This window comes from Prionailurus bengalensis, chromosome E4 (assembly GCF_016509475.1).
Source record: "Prionailurus bengalensis isolate Pbe53 chromosome E4, Fcat_Pben_1.1_paternal_pri, whole genome shotgun sequence".
Lineage (NCBI taxonomy): Eukaryota > Metazoa > Chordata > Mammalia > Carnivora > Felidae > Prionailurus > Prionailurus bengalensis.
The window spans coordinates 44,530,394-44,544,918 of NC_057360.1; the positions used below are offsets into that span (position 1 = coordinate 44,530,394).

The following is a 14,525-nucleotide window of genomic DNA, read 5'->3' on the forward strand; positions in this document are numbered from 1 at the left end:
TAAGACACTTTCAGGGTTGCAGCCCCAGAGTTTTTGCCACCACAGGTCTGAGCAAGCCTGTGAATTCACATTTGCATTTCTAACCATTTCCCAGAAGATGCTGATTCTGTTCTTCCAGAGACCACAGTTTGAGAACCACTGGGCATTCAGATTGACCACTGAGTACACAATTATATCCCTTTATGTTAAAACGTAAACTTCTTCGACCTGGCCTAAAAGAATAATCCATGTCCATTTCATAAGTGCTGTTAGAAGGAATTGCATATTATATTAGTTAAGACATTTTCACAAATAGGTTTCAAAATTTCATTGAAGTACCTCTGCATATTGGCTTTCCTATCCATTGGTTGCTAATACACTGGATAGTATTTGGTCCATCCAAAAGGTAATTATTTGGACATTTATAAGTCACTTTTTCTCCTGACCTATATAACGTCTTCTTCTGGCCTATGGGTGTGGCATTACCGAAGTCGGGTAAGCTAAAACAATCCGTGTCTGAAAGAAAAAGAATATGTACTTGTTCAGTAAACATTTTAAAATACATAATGGCTAATAACTATAATGTAGAACAATAGGTACACATCGAACCAATGAATACCTTGCAAAATTTTTTCTTATACCCTGAAAAAATATGTTGGAAGTCTTGCTTAATTATATTGAATAGTCCTATGTTTATCAAAGTATAACATGGGGATGATGACATTGTAAGCCTGAAGAGATATGGATACATGTAATGCTTGAGATCACACTTCTTGCATTCAAATTCTTTCTTGCCCATACAAGCCATCTACCTTATGTATTTGTATTTTCACCTCTGTCAAAATCTGTTACCTTTATTTGTGTCAAATATCTCAGAAAACTATATACATACAAGGAGATAACTGACAAACTAACAGTAAATTGAATAATGATGGGATTGATGAGCAGGGACCAGCTGTGACACAGGAACACAGATGAGAAGTCTGAGGATGTGTATCACAGGAGGTCTAATGTGCACACACGGTGACATGAAAGTGAAATAATTTGGCTCATGCTGTCACACTTTTATTATTACTATGGCTATTAATTCTCTACTAGAATCCACAGCTTCCCAGAGATACCCTGTTGAATTCTGGAATTACTGCCTAGTTTCATATTTGTACCATTTATGCTCTGAATTAAGAATATTTATCAATCGTAGAGTAAAATTAAATACACTATACTTTTGCACTCTGGTGGATGGGACCATTTTCCTCCTAAACATCTTATGAATGCAGGTCCATTAATCTCAAAACCTTTGGTGCATTTGTACGTTACTTCTTCTCCATATTGGTAACTGTCTGATACGTGAGATAGAATACCATGTGGAATCAAGTGTGGTGGCTCACAGGAAAGTCCTAAAAAAAGAAGGAGACAAAGAAAGAATGACTCCATGTTTTACTAAAACTGAAACTTTATTTGGCAGTTTTATTTGAAAAAAATAACACAGGATCTGCAATTATATCACGGAGATGGTGTGCAAATGCTTCCTAAAACCATCATTCTGATGTATCCAGTTGACAACCTGAGTAGGAATTTGAAACTAAACATGTCAGTACATTATCGGCCATAGCGACTTCTTTCTAGATAGGTTTCCTGAGGCAAGGGAAACAAAAGCAAAAATAAAGTATTGGGATTACATCAAAATAAAACACTCGTGTACAGTGAAGGGAACAATCAACAAAACTAAAAGACAAGCTACAGAAAGGGAGAAGATATTTGTGAATGATGTAACTGATAAAGCGTTAGTAACCAAAATATATAAAGACCTTATAAAACTCAACACCCCCAAACCGTAACCCAGTTAAAAATGGGCAGAAGGCAAGAACAGACATAGATCCAAAGAAGACATGCAGACAGCCAACAGACACATAAAGAGATGCTCAACATCACTGATCATCAGGGAGATGCAATTCAAAACTACAATGGGATATCACCTCACACCTGTCAGATAGGCTAAAATCAACACACAAGAAACAACAGGTGTTGGCAAAGATGTGGAGAAAGGGAAACCCTCCTGCAGTGTTGGTGTGGGAATGCAAACTTGTGCAGCCACTCTGGAAAACAGGGTGAAGATTCCTCAAAAAGTTAAACGTCAAACTACCCTATGATCCAGCAATTGCACTAATAGATATTTACCCAAAGAATACAAAAATACTACTTCAAAGGGACTCATATGCCTTGATGTTTATAGCAGCATTATTTCCAATAGCCGAGATACAATGAATAAAGAAGAGGGGGTACAAATACACAATGGAATATTAATCAGTCACAAAAGAAAGAAATCTTGCCATTTGCAATGACACGGATAGAGCTTCAGAATGTAATGCTAAGCGAAATAAGTCAGAGAAAGATAAATAATATATGATTTCACTTATATGTGGAAGTTAAGAAACAAAGCAAATGAGCAAAGGGGGGGGGTTGGGGGGAGAGGGAGAGAGGCAAACCAAGAAACAGACTCTTAATTATAGAGAACAATGTGACGGTTACCAGAAGGGAGGTGGGTGGGAGGATGGGTTTAGCAGGTGATGGGGATTAAGGAGGGCACTTGTGATGAGCACCGAGTGTTGTATGGAAGTGTTGAATCACCGTATCCTACAACTGAAACTAATATCACACTGCATGTTAACTACCTGGAATTTAAACTAAAACTTAAATAATAAAAAAAAATAAAAATGTCAATATATTTATGAAGGACACTATCAGTGTTTCTCAAACTAATAGCAAATAATAAAAAGAAGAGCATTGAGAATTAATCATCTTATGTACCATGTGTTGTAAGAACTCGGAAATAACATTATAGGAAAAACAAAAGAAATTTATAAAAACTCATGGCAAAGCAATCAGTACAAGTTCCATATATAAATGGGTAGGAATATGAATAGGTGGTATGTATACGGACAGAGAGGTTTAGTTGTACTACACATCTAGTTTTCATTAAACAATTGCCAGAATTCAAAGTGAGTCTGTAATGAGTCAATGAAATTAACACAAAGAGGATAGATTTGATTATGCAAAAATTGATGGTAAGGTACATAAATATATAAATGATTTTAGATATTTAGCTATAAATGAGTTTGTATATTTAGAAATCTAAAGGATTCTTTCTCACGAATTTGACAATTGATTATGCTTAATGGATTATATCGAAAAAGAATTGTGGTTTGCATACTGTCCTCACCTACACACCGAGGTGGAGAACTCCATTTTCCCATGTGGCACGTTATCTCATCTCTTCCAGATATCCTGAAACCATCCTCGCAAGTGTAATTTAATTTGGTGCCATGTACATAAACCTCAGGTTTCAATGGTTCGTCCATCTCTTCTGAAAATTGAGATGATTTAATGGTTCCATGTTCTATCTGAGGTGGTTGAGGACATGGGCTTTTTTCTGTATAAAGAACAGAGATCAACGTTTAAATTGAAAAATGTAATCAAATACTAGTTGAGGTTTTAAAATAAGGATAATCTGAAAAATTAAATTACTGAAAAACTAAAAAACATCTGGAATTTGCAAGCTCATGTCTCCATCAAATCTACAGTAGTATCTGCTTGTTCACTCTGCCCCCACATTCTTGTCCTGTTCATCACGAGGGAAATTTTCTATGGTATTTACACAGTAACCCAAAGTTTTGGTCTGTTTCTTTCATAGTAGAAGTGAAAGAAGGCCGATTGATTTGTATACTTAGATGGCAATTTACTGTTTCAAGATAAAGTGAAATAGATAGACAGAAAGGTCCTTATCTTGTTCATTTACACAAAGCACAGGGGAGTATTAACCTCATTTGAAAGAATGTTACAAAGCAAGTTATGCATTACTGACCAACGCAGTGTGGTATTGACTGCCATCTTCCATCCTTGCACACGATTTCCTCTGCATCCTGAATTATGTAATTGTCTTGACAGACAACAGATACTCTTTCTCCATCCTGATAATTTACCGTCGTTGCCATATTGTGAGCATTGGGAATCTGAGGTGGAGGTGGGCATGACTGCATTTGTACTTCTACAAATATGAAAATTAGATTTCGTGATGAAATCAGAGTTAAAAATATTAAAGAGAAAAATTAAAGAGAAAACTCAATAATAATGTATCATAAACGATCAAATAATAAGGTTATGCTTAACTATGTGATACTCTTCCGCTTGTAGAGCGCTTTAATACATCACACGTGGTCTTAATGGTAGTATCTTCCTTTTATTCCTTCTGTGATAAATCGTGCATAATTTATGTAAAACTTCTTTTAATTATTTCTAACCATTACGATGTACTAACTGAATCATCCACTCAGTAACAGGCACTAAATAAATACTGATATTAGGATCTTTTTACAGCTATCTATAATCAAATGTATTGTGATTGCATTAAAACACTTATAAGATGCGGAATGGAAAATAATTAGCCACAAGAAGAATTACATGTAGTTAATCAATTATTTGATACAGGTTCCTGGCCAAGACATGAATTAGATATGGTCATTAGTGATTAACAGTGTGTTGTTTAAAGTTCAAAACACTCTGGAGATACTGTTGACTAGGTTGCCGACACTGTTTAGAGATACACAGATGATGAAATGCACCCTGTTTAACGGATTAGACAGCCTGACTTTCCTTCTATGACCAGCAAGGTATACAAGATTCCTTTGCAAACTTGCGTTTGAGCTCCCATAAAGCAGAGATACCTCACATGTATCGTGGCAGTTCATAACCTGGAGACAAAGATGTCCTGTTCCACTGAGGGAAGACTCTGGGCGACTAACCCTGGAGGCTTTTGGACCTCTCTGTGATACCTACGTTTTGCTTTCTCCTGCCATGCGTTTATTTCATTAAAGACCTTATGTGACTGTACATTGGCAAGTCTCCTGAGTCCTTCCAATTATCTGACACTTTGTATTCAATTCAGAGAAATTGTTGACAGAATATAATTCATTCATGCTGACTAATATGGTCATATTTTCTATTTCTATCTTTAGACAGATGCAGGAGCATTTTATATTTAATCAAAAGTTTTTTTCTTATTTCTGTTTTCATTTGCTTGGCATATTTTTTCAATGTATTCTCAAGGATTTATTCTCTTCTATATCTGCTTGTTTAAGCATTTTTGTCCTAATAATCTTAATTTCTACTTCCTCTTGATACATTTTACCAGAGGTTGGTCTGGCAACTAAATCTCCGGCAGGTGCCATGTCTACACTCTCCCTCTACCTTGCTGGCACCAGTGGGTGCACTCCAGCCCAGGGCTCTCCTGTGGCTTCATCAAAGCCGGCGAGCGGGCCCCAGCCCTGTATTCTGCTGCCTCGCTAAAGCTGGCCAGCATGCTCAGCCCACAGAGGGCACACTCCTTGATCCCCAGGCTCTAGTGGCCTGAGGGGCTTGCATTTCTGGGGCCTGCAACACACGACAACAATCCGAGAGATAACTCTTGGTGGGCCACTACCTCCGGGGCACCACAAAGCAGCCTGAAACACAGCCCAGACTTTCTGGGGAAAAAGCCTAATTATCTGTCTTAGACCGGTAGCCTGAGGGGTGGACTTGAGATTTGCCACACATCTGGGGGCCACCGAGGTGCCCTCAGGGAACGTGGACCAGGGGATGCCATCTTTGTGCTCTCCTCAGCCTCAAAGAAAACCAAATCACTATTTCTTAAAGATACCCGACCCGGCGTTAATTTGAGGTCATCAAGTTTCCGGGTGGGTTGTTTTATAGCTGACTGAAGCACTGATGCACTTAATATCTAGAAATGATGTTTTGGTTAGTTTCTAAATTCCCTTCCGGCTTCAAAGTTATTTGTAATAATAAATAGCTAAACATGTTTAAAAGATGCCCAAATACTGCTTTGGCAAGTTCGGAGGAAATAGAGTAAGATTTTGAAAGTACTATAAACAAGAGCTTACCTGTGCAGGTTAGTTCAGGATCCCATCTTCCATTTATGCACGTTGAGTGTTTCTGTTCTAATTTTCCTCTACATTTGTAACTTATGTTCTCATTATGATCAAATTCAGTCTTCAATGGATTTACCTCACGTATAGTTAAGCTGTGTTTACACTTCTGAAGTTCATCTGTTGCTAGAAAATGAAAATATTGCCTTGAAAAGACTACTTATAAGAATCAAAGCAGTTAATGCAGAACAATAGCTTAGACTCAATAGTATATCGAAATTAGAATTTATGCTCGTAAGTCCCACCAACCAAGTCATTCCTGATCATATTGCATGTGATGGGCTATTTATTATGTCTGAACATAAGTCCCGTGTCCAGGCTTTGAAATTTCAGAGAAAATGTCTGCCATAAATACAGCCTGCACTTTGGGGATTAGAAAAGCATTAAGAGGCTCACTTTTTTGGATGATTTACACACTGAACAGTCATCACCTGGTTAAATTTGGTCTCTTATTTATCTGTGGAAATAGAATATATGAAGCTGCTAGTTTAAATATCGTGTTTCAGAAAAATGAATATATTTTTTCACTTATGGTAATTTAATAAGCACATCTAAGATGTATTACGTAAAATGTGAACACTTAAGCAGATCTTTTGCATGATCACTAAAATGGGACAACTACTTGGACTAAGAAATTGGGTGCTTCAAGTCACAACCTGTTTACTGTATATACTCTTCCAATCTTTGAAAAACTATTTTGTACATCAGGTCAACCTATAATTCAATAATATTGTAAGAGTCCATTTTGTTGACTCTAATACGAGTATAACAACTTTTTATACAACTACATACTTCAAAAATTCAATGCAGCCCGGAGTACTTTGTCAATTTGATAAAATATCAATTGATGTAGGTCTTTGGATTTTTTCATAAGTACCCAAAGAAGTAATGATTTTGTAATACAATAAAAAATAAAACAAAGGGGACTAATTCAAAACACACTAGAGGCTGAAAATAAATTCTGGTTTTAGGGCTTGTCTTCAGTGTTGAGGAAGACAAAACAAGGTTTTCTTCAGGTGATAGTAACTCATCTATAGTCAAAAGGAGTGGTGGTGGGTGTTGTCATGGTCCTATGATTGACTGGTTTCTGAAAGAATTTCCTTGATTCTTACGAGAAAATAAACATTTTGAGAAGAGTGAAAAGCTAGACTAGCTAGAGGTACAAAATAAACACTGAGAGGAGAAATTGGAGTAAGGTCTATGATAGTTAAAAGTGGATTATGGTAAACTTGAATATAGGTCGAAGATTAACCTTGGAAAGGCAAACTCTGAGATCTAAGAAGATAAATAAATGAAATAGATGTTTCAGTATAAGAGTGAAAAGTTGAGAGTTTTCATGCCTGTTACAACCTTGGGATTTCCCCCATATAAAATGAGGGGAAATCGTTTGTGGAGATAGAAGAGGACAAAGATGAAATTTGGTCTTGAAGGACTGGCAATACTTCTCATGGGAATGTGTCTAGCAAAAATGTAAGGATTAAAAAGCAACAACACTTAAGGGTTCATTCAACAAACTCCTATTTAATGTCTGCTGTATGTTCACCAGTCCCTTGTATATTGGGAATACATCGTGAACAAAACGGGTGTCAATCTCTGCTCTCATGGAACATGAGCCTAAGCCCTACCTTCTCCTTGGAACAATTAATGCCTAGACATCTGGTGAATAAGTAAGATTGGACATCCAGGACTCTCTTTGAATATAGGACCCAAGAAAACTGTAGGAAAGAACTCATTCCGAGGGAAAAAGGAAAAGGGCTCCCAATATTTTCCCAGCTAGTCATCAAAGACATGGTCATCCAAAGGTCAGGATGATGCACATACATCAACCAGAGTGAAGTCCAACATTCAGGTTTGTTTCCTGGCCCCACCCTGACTGCCTCCTTTGACTGACTTATACTGCGAACCCAGAGGGTCTGCAGCTCACCCACCCTTTGGCACATTAACTTCTTGCTGCCACATTTGAAACAGACTGAGAAATCCTTGGAAGCTTTGAGAGAGGCAAGATTCCTATAGGGACGTAGCAAGTGGGCACTTTCTTGACTTTGTCTGTTTTCCAGGGCCTGAAAACAAGAGTGCCGCGTAAAACAAAAATGGGATTGATGCAAATATGCTTCTATTTTCCTGGCGATTAATACTCAGATTTAAATCATACGAATAACTGTAAGTAAAATTTAGCTTCACACTTAAAAACCATGTTAATTTCAGTGATAGAAAGGGTGATCAGACTCTCTGGCTAGTTTATATTTTTCCTTTGTAGACGATAAGCAATCATTATAATTTAAGACCTGACATTTTCAAGCATATATCTAAATTTCAAAACTATGTTTGCAAATACAGTTTTTACAATAAAAATATTACATTTCATTGACCGTCTATTTGAGAAGTGTCTTCTCACCAATGCACTGAGGAAGTTGGGTCCATAATCCACTTATACATGTAACTGATTTCTGTCCAATCATTGTGAATCCTTCTCTGCAACTGAACTGCACTGAATCTCCATGGTGATAGGGAGGGTTAGAAGTCTGAACAGCGTAGCCGTAATTAAGTTCTGGTATATCTCCACATGTAGTCTCCACCTCTGTGAAAAGTTCAGAAAAGTATGTTTACTTATAAAATATAATTTATGTGTTTCTATAAATATAAAAGTTTGGTTTATTTTAAATATGAATATATTTTATACATTACCAATACAAATAGGCAAGTCTGTCCACTGTCCATCAACACACTGAATTTTATTAACACCCTTCATCAGAAATCTAGGATTGCACACATATTCCACCAAATCGTTGTGTTCATAGTTTTCTTTCTGTGTTTCTTTAACTTTCCCATTAAGGAGTTGAGGAGGTGGAGAACACTGTTTTGTTTGCTCTACAGGAGAAATAATGTGTAAATAATGATCAAATTACCTATTTCACAACTTAAAAAACAATATAATGGAGAGTTTTTCTTTAATTAATTTATATTATTTATAATGTACTTTATTATAGCCTTCTTAAGCAATGAAAAACAAATAGTGCTTAAACAAGAAACATGTTTCCCAGTTCTTTTTTCAAAATTATTATTTTAGAAAGAGAGATAGAAGATAAGAAGGGACAGGAGAAAGAGAGAGACTGAGAATCTTAAGCAGGCTCTATATGTTCAGCATGGAACCCGACATGGGGCTCGATCCTATGACCCAGGGATCATGACCTGAGCTGAAATCAGGATTCAGATGCTCAACCAACTGAGCCACCCAGGCACCGCAACCCAGTACTGTTAATTACACTGAACTAGTATATTAGAAGTATATTGGAACCCAGAAAACATGTTTAATAATCTAGATATTCTAGAGATGTATGCAAACCAATTAATAAATATGGTCATGTAAATGTTAACAATATTCATATGCCATGGAAAAATTTTATCAAAACTGTTTGAAAAAAATGTCATCATTTGAGGCTAGCATTTTATCAACATATTTTAACTTTGGTTAAGACATACATGTGATTGAATGGACTGAATTAACTATACATTGCTTGAATATTGTTTAGACACTCGATGAAAGTTGAGGGAAGGCCCATGCCATACCAAGTGTCCAATACTAACAGTGTAATTATAGTCAAAAGGAAAAGTAACAAACACTGAGGCATAATATACATATCTATGGCTATTACCACTACATATTTCAAGAAACAAGTGGAGATTAAGTTCTTAAATAAGAAAATCTGAGATATCTACTACCCAACACATGTCCTGGCTTAAAGAATTAGATTACAGACACACACACTTGAAGCCAACAGAAAATTACGCGTGAAACAAAAACATAAAAATGTTGGTTTCAAAAATCCTATTTCTTGTTGTAGAAATTAGAAGATAAATATTCACCTTTACATGTTGGAAGATTAGGGGACCATCCAAAGTCGTAACACTGAACTGAATCTGGTCCAACTCTTTGAAGTTTTTGTGTGCAGAAAAATTTCAACACATCTCCGACTTTATATTTGTCTTCTTTAGGCTGAATATTTAAGTTATCTTCGATTTCAGGAATCTTGCATTCTATTTCTATAAAAATGTTCAAATAATTTGGCAATTATTCATTGGCAAAGTAATTTTATATGTGTCGTATAAAAATGAGGTGCTGGGGACTGCTTATACAGAGGAGCCACAGAAAATTTTACATATTAGGTTTTCTACGCCCTCTAAATTCATCGGGGACCCTGAGAAATATTAAGGTATTGAAGACCAACATATGTACCCTGAAAATGTATTTGGAAGGTCAACTTGCTTACACTGGATCTGATTTTATAACTGACATTTATAAAATAAATGCTATATTATTTTGTACTCCCAAAACAGAAACATATTCTTCACATTAAAAAAAAACAAACTCTGATGCTACATTTTTAAAATTGCACTCAAATAAGATTAGTATTTTGTTTAATGTAAATATAATGGGACAACCAGAACACTAGGAGACATTTGTAACAGTTTCTAAGAAATTATTAAAATAGATTAATTTATATTTATTATATTAGTGCAGAAATCAAACTGAAAAATGAAACAAAATAAGGAACCATGTTCAAAGCCAAATAGGCATATTCTAGGCATCCTGAGTATTTATATCATACCCAATTATCTATTATTATTAAACCTTTATACTATCTATTAATAAATTATTGATTATTCTGATTCAATTTAAGAATGTGTAAAATTATCCCTTCAAATTTGTCAATTTTGTGACATTCGTGACATTCCCAAATAAAAACAAGCTAAATTCCTAAAATAAAGAGCTTCTCTCAGGGTCTGCAGAATTTTTTTTTTTAACTATTTTTTTTTTAACGTTTATTTATTTTTGAGACAGACAGAGACAGAGCATGAACAGGGAGGGGCAGAGAGAGAGGGAGACACAGAACCGGAAGCAGGCTCCAGGCTCTGAGCCATCAGCACAGAGCCCGATGCGGGGCTCGAACTCACAGACCGCGAGATTGTGACCTGAGCTGAAGTCGGCGCTTAACCGACTGAGCCACCCAGGCACCCCAAAGGGTCTGCAGAAATTAACACTCAAGGCAGAAGGTGTAAAAGCAGAAACTCATGGGCAAAATAGCTGAGGAAATTGTAAGAAACTACAATTTTGGTTTTCATATAGCATACACTCAAAGAACCCAGTTTTAAATAATATGAAAGCCTGCATTTAGAATAACAAACAAAATTATTCTTTGTTTATAAACCTATCATGTATATGGCCCATAGGAAACACTGTGTTAAAGAGAGATAATGGTCCTTGGGCTTTCAAACACCCTCTTCTCCCAGGTTACAGTAAATCAGAAGAAGACACCTTGATTTTAATCAGGACTTCTTAAAACTTAATTAATTAATTATTTTTAGATGTTTATTTGTTTTTGAGAGAGAGAGACAGAGTGTGAGTGGGAGGGGTGGAGAGAGAGAGTGAGACAGAATCTGAAGCAGGCTTCAGGCTCTGAACTGTCAGCATAGAGCCCCACATGGGGCTTAAACCCGAGAACTGTGAGATCATGACCTGAGCCAAAGTCTGAGGTTAACCCACTGAGCAACCCAGATGCCCCCAAAATGACTTTAAATAATGGAAATTTGTTCAAATTGGGATATCTTAAACACGTTTTGTTAATTTTGTTAATCCTGAAATAAAATACCTGGAAAAATGGTGCTTACCATAACATACTGGTTTATGAGACCAACCATCGTTGCCACACACTATTGAACCTGCGCGCCCACCTTGGCTTTTGTATCCATCGTGGCATTCATAGTCCAACTTGTCATTGAGTTTAAACCACGTGCCATTGCTTTTGGCTTTGGCATTCTCAAATACTGGCATGTCACAAGATTCTAATGCATAACAGAATTGAAGATTTCAATTCTAATATTATTTAATGGATGATGTAATTAAGTCCCATTCCAAGGAGGTAAAAAAACATCTTTATCAATTAGCTTGTGCTAGTAAATTCAGTATCAAATTAATCTAAGAATACCAGTGATAAATCATTATCTTGAAAGTTACTCGAAATGAAAAAATATGTTTCTACACAGCATTTTTCTTATCACTTAAACACTCTGAAAAAATTTTTCTACGAACACTTTTCTCAATCAGTTATACTTATGTGTTTATGCCATGCTTGTAATCAAATAGGCCATTACAGGTGCATCCTATTTTAACTAGCAGAGAGGAATAGGATTTTGTGAACTAGATGCCACATTCACTAGCAAGGTGACAAATATTCCAGACAAAACTGGATCAATGAATACGACTGGTTTTCAAAAATGCAAGTAAATTTTTAAACATTCTATAAAACTCTACTTTAAAACATCATAATTTCTAAAGCTCACATGCTGATTTTCTTCCTCAAATATCTTCCTAATGGCTGTTTATTTTTTTAAACTTACCAAGATTGAATGGAGAGATAACTATTTTAATTATTAGTTATAAGAAAGTAAAATGTTAAAAGTTTTAATTTTTGCTAACAGTGTGTTCATAAAGATTAGGTAATTCATCTCAAATTTTATGCTGTGTTACGGAGCCAGCTACCTTAAAGCTTTAAAAAACAAAGCAAAACTATACCAGTGAAGAGAGACAGTGTGTTTCTCTTCCATAGTATTACAATGGATAACTAACTAACATTCAGTATAAAATGACTTTATATGGGAGCCACTTTTATCATTTTTTTTGTGGCTAGCCCCATAGTAAGCATGGAAATTGAAAAAAAAAAAATGAAATGAAAACAGTACAAACGGATATTCAAATATCCACTTCCTTTAAAGTGAATATGTAAATATCGGTTCAAAAGTATCACTGTGTAGCTTTGGAGGATAAGATAAACTGAGGAAACTGTTCATAGAAATCTTCATAAACATCCAGGGACAGGGAAATCTTTCAACACAGCTGTATTTGGCACCATCTAGCAGTATTCCTTCTCCACTAACTAGATGTTTATGAAGATTTTCTAAAGGAGAGGATTTTTAAAGTGGGCTACCCTGGAATGTCAGCCATGAACTCCATACTTTAATTAAAATTCTGCACTATGGACCCACATCTTCACTTACAAACATAACTTTCATGTCTAGAAACAAAGATTCTGTCATCAAAGTCTGATCACCTAAAAGCAGGAATAGGCACAAATATATTTTGCCAGCCAAAAATAAGTGAGTTTCCAGGAGAATACTCATAAGGCTCCCTAACTCGTTTCCAAATCACAGGATGTTTTAAAGTGGAAAATAACGTAAACTGAAAGATGTCCTGCTACTACGCTGTATAAGTGATTACTCTTTTTTTTTTTTTTTTTTTCAACGTTTATTTATTTTTGGGACAGAGAGAGACAGAGCATGAACGGGGGAGGGGCAGAGAGAGAGGGAGACACAGAATCGGAAACAGGCTCCAGGCTCTGAGCCATCAGCCCAGAGCCCGACGCGGGGCTCGAACTCACGGACCGCGAGATCGTGACCTGGCTGAAGTCGGACGCTTAACCGACTGCGCCACCCAGGCGCACCAATATAAGTGATTACTCTTAAAGGCAAAAACTTACATCGTTTTTCATTTATCTTTTCAAATGGGAATCGTGTCAGCCCCTCCCCTCAGAAAAGAATTAATTTAGAGTGAACTTTTGTTCAATAGCCATCGGCATAATGAATAGGAACATAATAAATTACTCACTAATACATGTGGGTTGAGGTGACCATCCACTTTCCAGACATGTAACCGGTCCTGAAGTTTTACCATCTGGTGTTACATATCCTGGTTTACATTGATACTGTGTTTCTTTATTTAAGGAATATGTAGGTTCATATTCAGAAAAAAATCCATTTTCAATTGTTATCTCTGATTTTGAACATGTTTCTGAAAGGCAGAAAGTATAAGGAAAAGATAAGCATATAAATAAACATTTTTATAAAGATTCACTGTAACAACACAAAAATAAGGAGTCATTTACAAATGAAAACCTGGAAAAATCTGAATCATCCAAATTCCTGGGACAGAAAAAGTCAGCGACAAAGATACTAAATCAAAATAGTTCATTAATTTTTTCTTTTTGGAATGAAGTGACATTTAGAATACCCAGAATCCAGGGCGCCTGGATGGTGCAGTCGGTTAAGCGTCTGACTTCAGCCAGGTCACAATCTCCCCGGTGTGGGATTTCGAGCCCCATGTCAGGCTCTGGGCTGATGGCTCAGAGCCTGGAGCCTGTTTCAGATTCTGTGTCTCCCTCTCTCTCTGCTCCTCCCCTGTTCATGCTCTGTCTCTCTCTGTCCCAAAAATAAATAAACGTTGAAAAAAAAAAGAAAATTGTTACCATTTTCCTGATGAATGGACTCATTATTATTATATAATGATCTTCATCTCTAGAGAGTGTTTTAAATTAAGTCAGTTTTTTTTTCTCATAGAAGTATAATCACTCCATCATTCTTTGGTTGCCATTTGCATGAAATATCTTCTTCCATTCCTTCACTTTAGCCTATTGTGTCTTTAAATCTAAAGTGATTTCTTGGTTATTTTATTTTAAATCACTCAGGTACTCATTCCTTTTAATAGGTAAATTTAAATGATGTATATTTAAGGAATTA

General features: G+C 36.1%; 1 protein-coding gene across 9 annotated transcripts in view; it reads right to left on the reverse strand.

Moving 5' to 3' along the window:
• The window catches only part of CFH (complement factor H), a 108,290-nt gene that overhangs the window by 5,360 nt on the left and 88,405 nt on the right, over positions 1 to 14,525 (reverse strand). For 5 of the 9 annotated variants that reach the window (XM_043568356.1, XM_043568359.1, XM_043568352.1 and 2 more), the window contains 10 exons: positions 13,618 to 13,800; positions 11,625 to 11,798; positions 9,822 to 9,998; positions 8,643 to 8,825; positions 8,353 to 8,535; positions 5,913 to 6,083; positions 3,842 to 4,024; positions 3,200 to 3,409; positions 1,203 to 1,376; positions 319 to 495 (listed from right to left, as the gene is read on the reverse strand). In XM_043568356.1, the coding sequence (XP_043424291.1) occupies positions 319 to 495; positions 1,203 to 1,376; positions 3,200 to 3,409; positions 3,842 to 4,024; positions 5,913 to 6,083; positions 8,353 to 8,535; positions 8,643 to 8,825; positions 9,822 to 9,998; positions 11,625 to 11,798; positions 13,618 to 13,800 (1,815 nt within the window). The remainder of the gene's footprint in view (positions 1 to 318; positions 496 to 1,202; positions 1,377 to 3,199; positions 3,410 to 3,841; positions 4,025 to 5,912; positions 6,084 to 8,352; positions 8,536 to 8,642; positions 8,826 to 9,821; positions 9,999 to 11,624; positions 11,799 to 13,617; positions 13,801 to 14,525) is intronic. The other 4 variants (XM_043568358.1, XM_043568353.1, XM_043568360.1 and 1 more) reach the window with 2 other exon arrangements.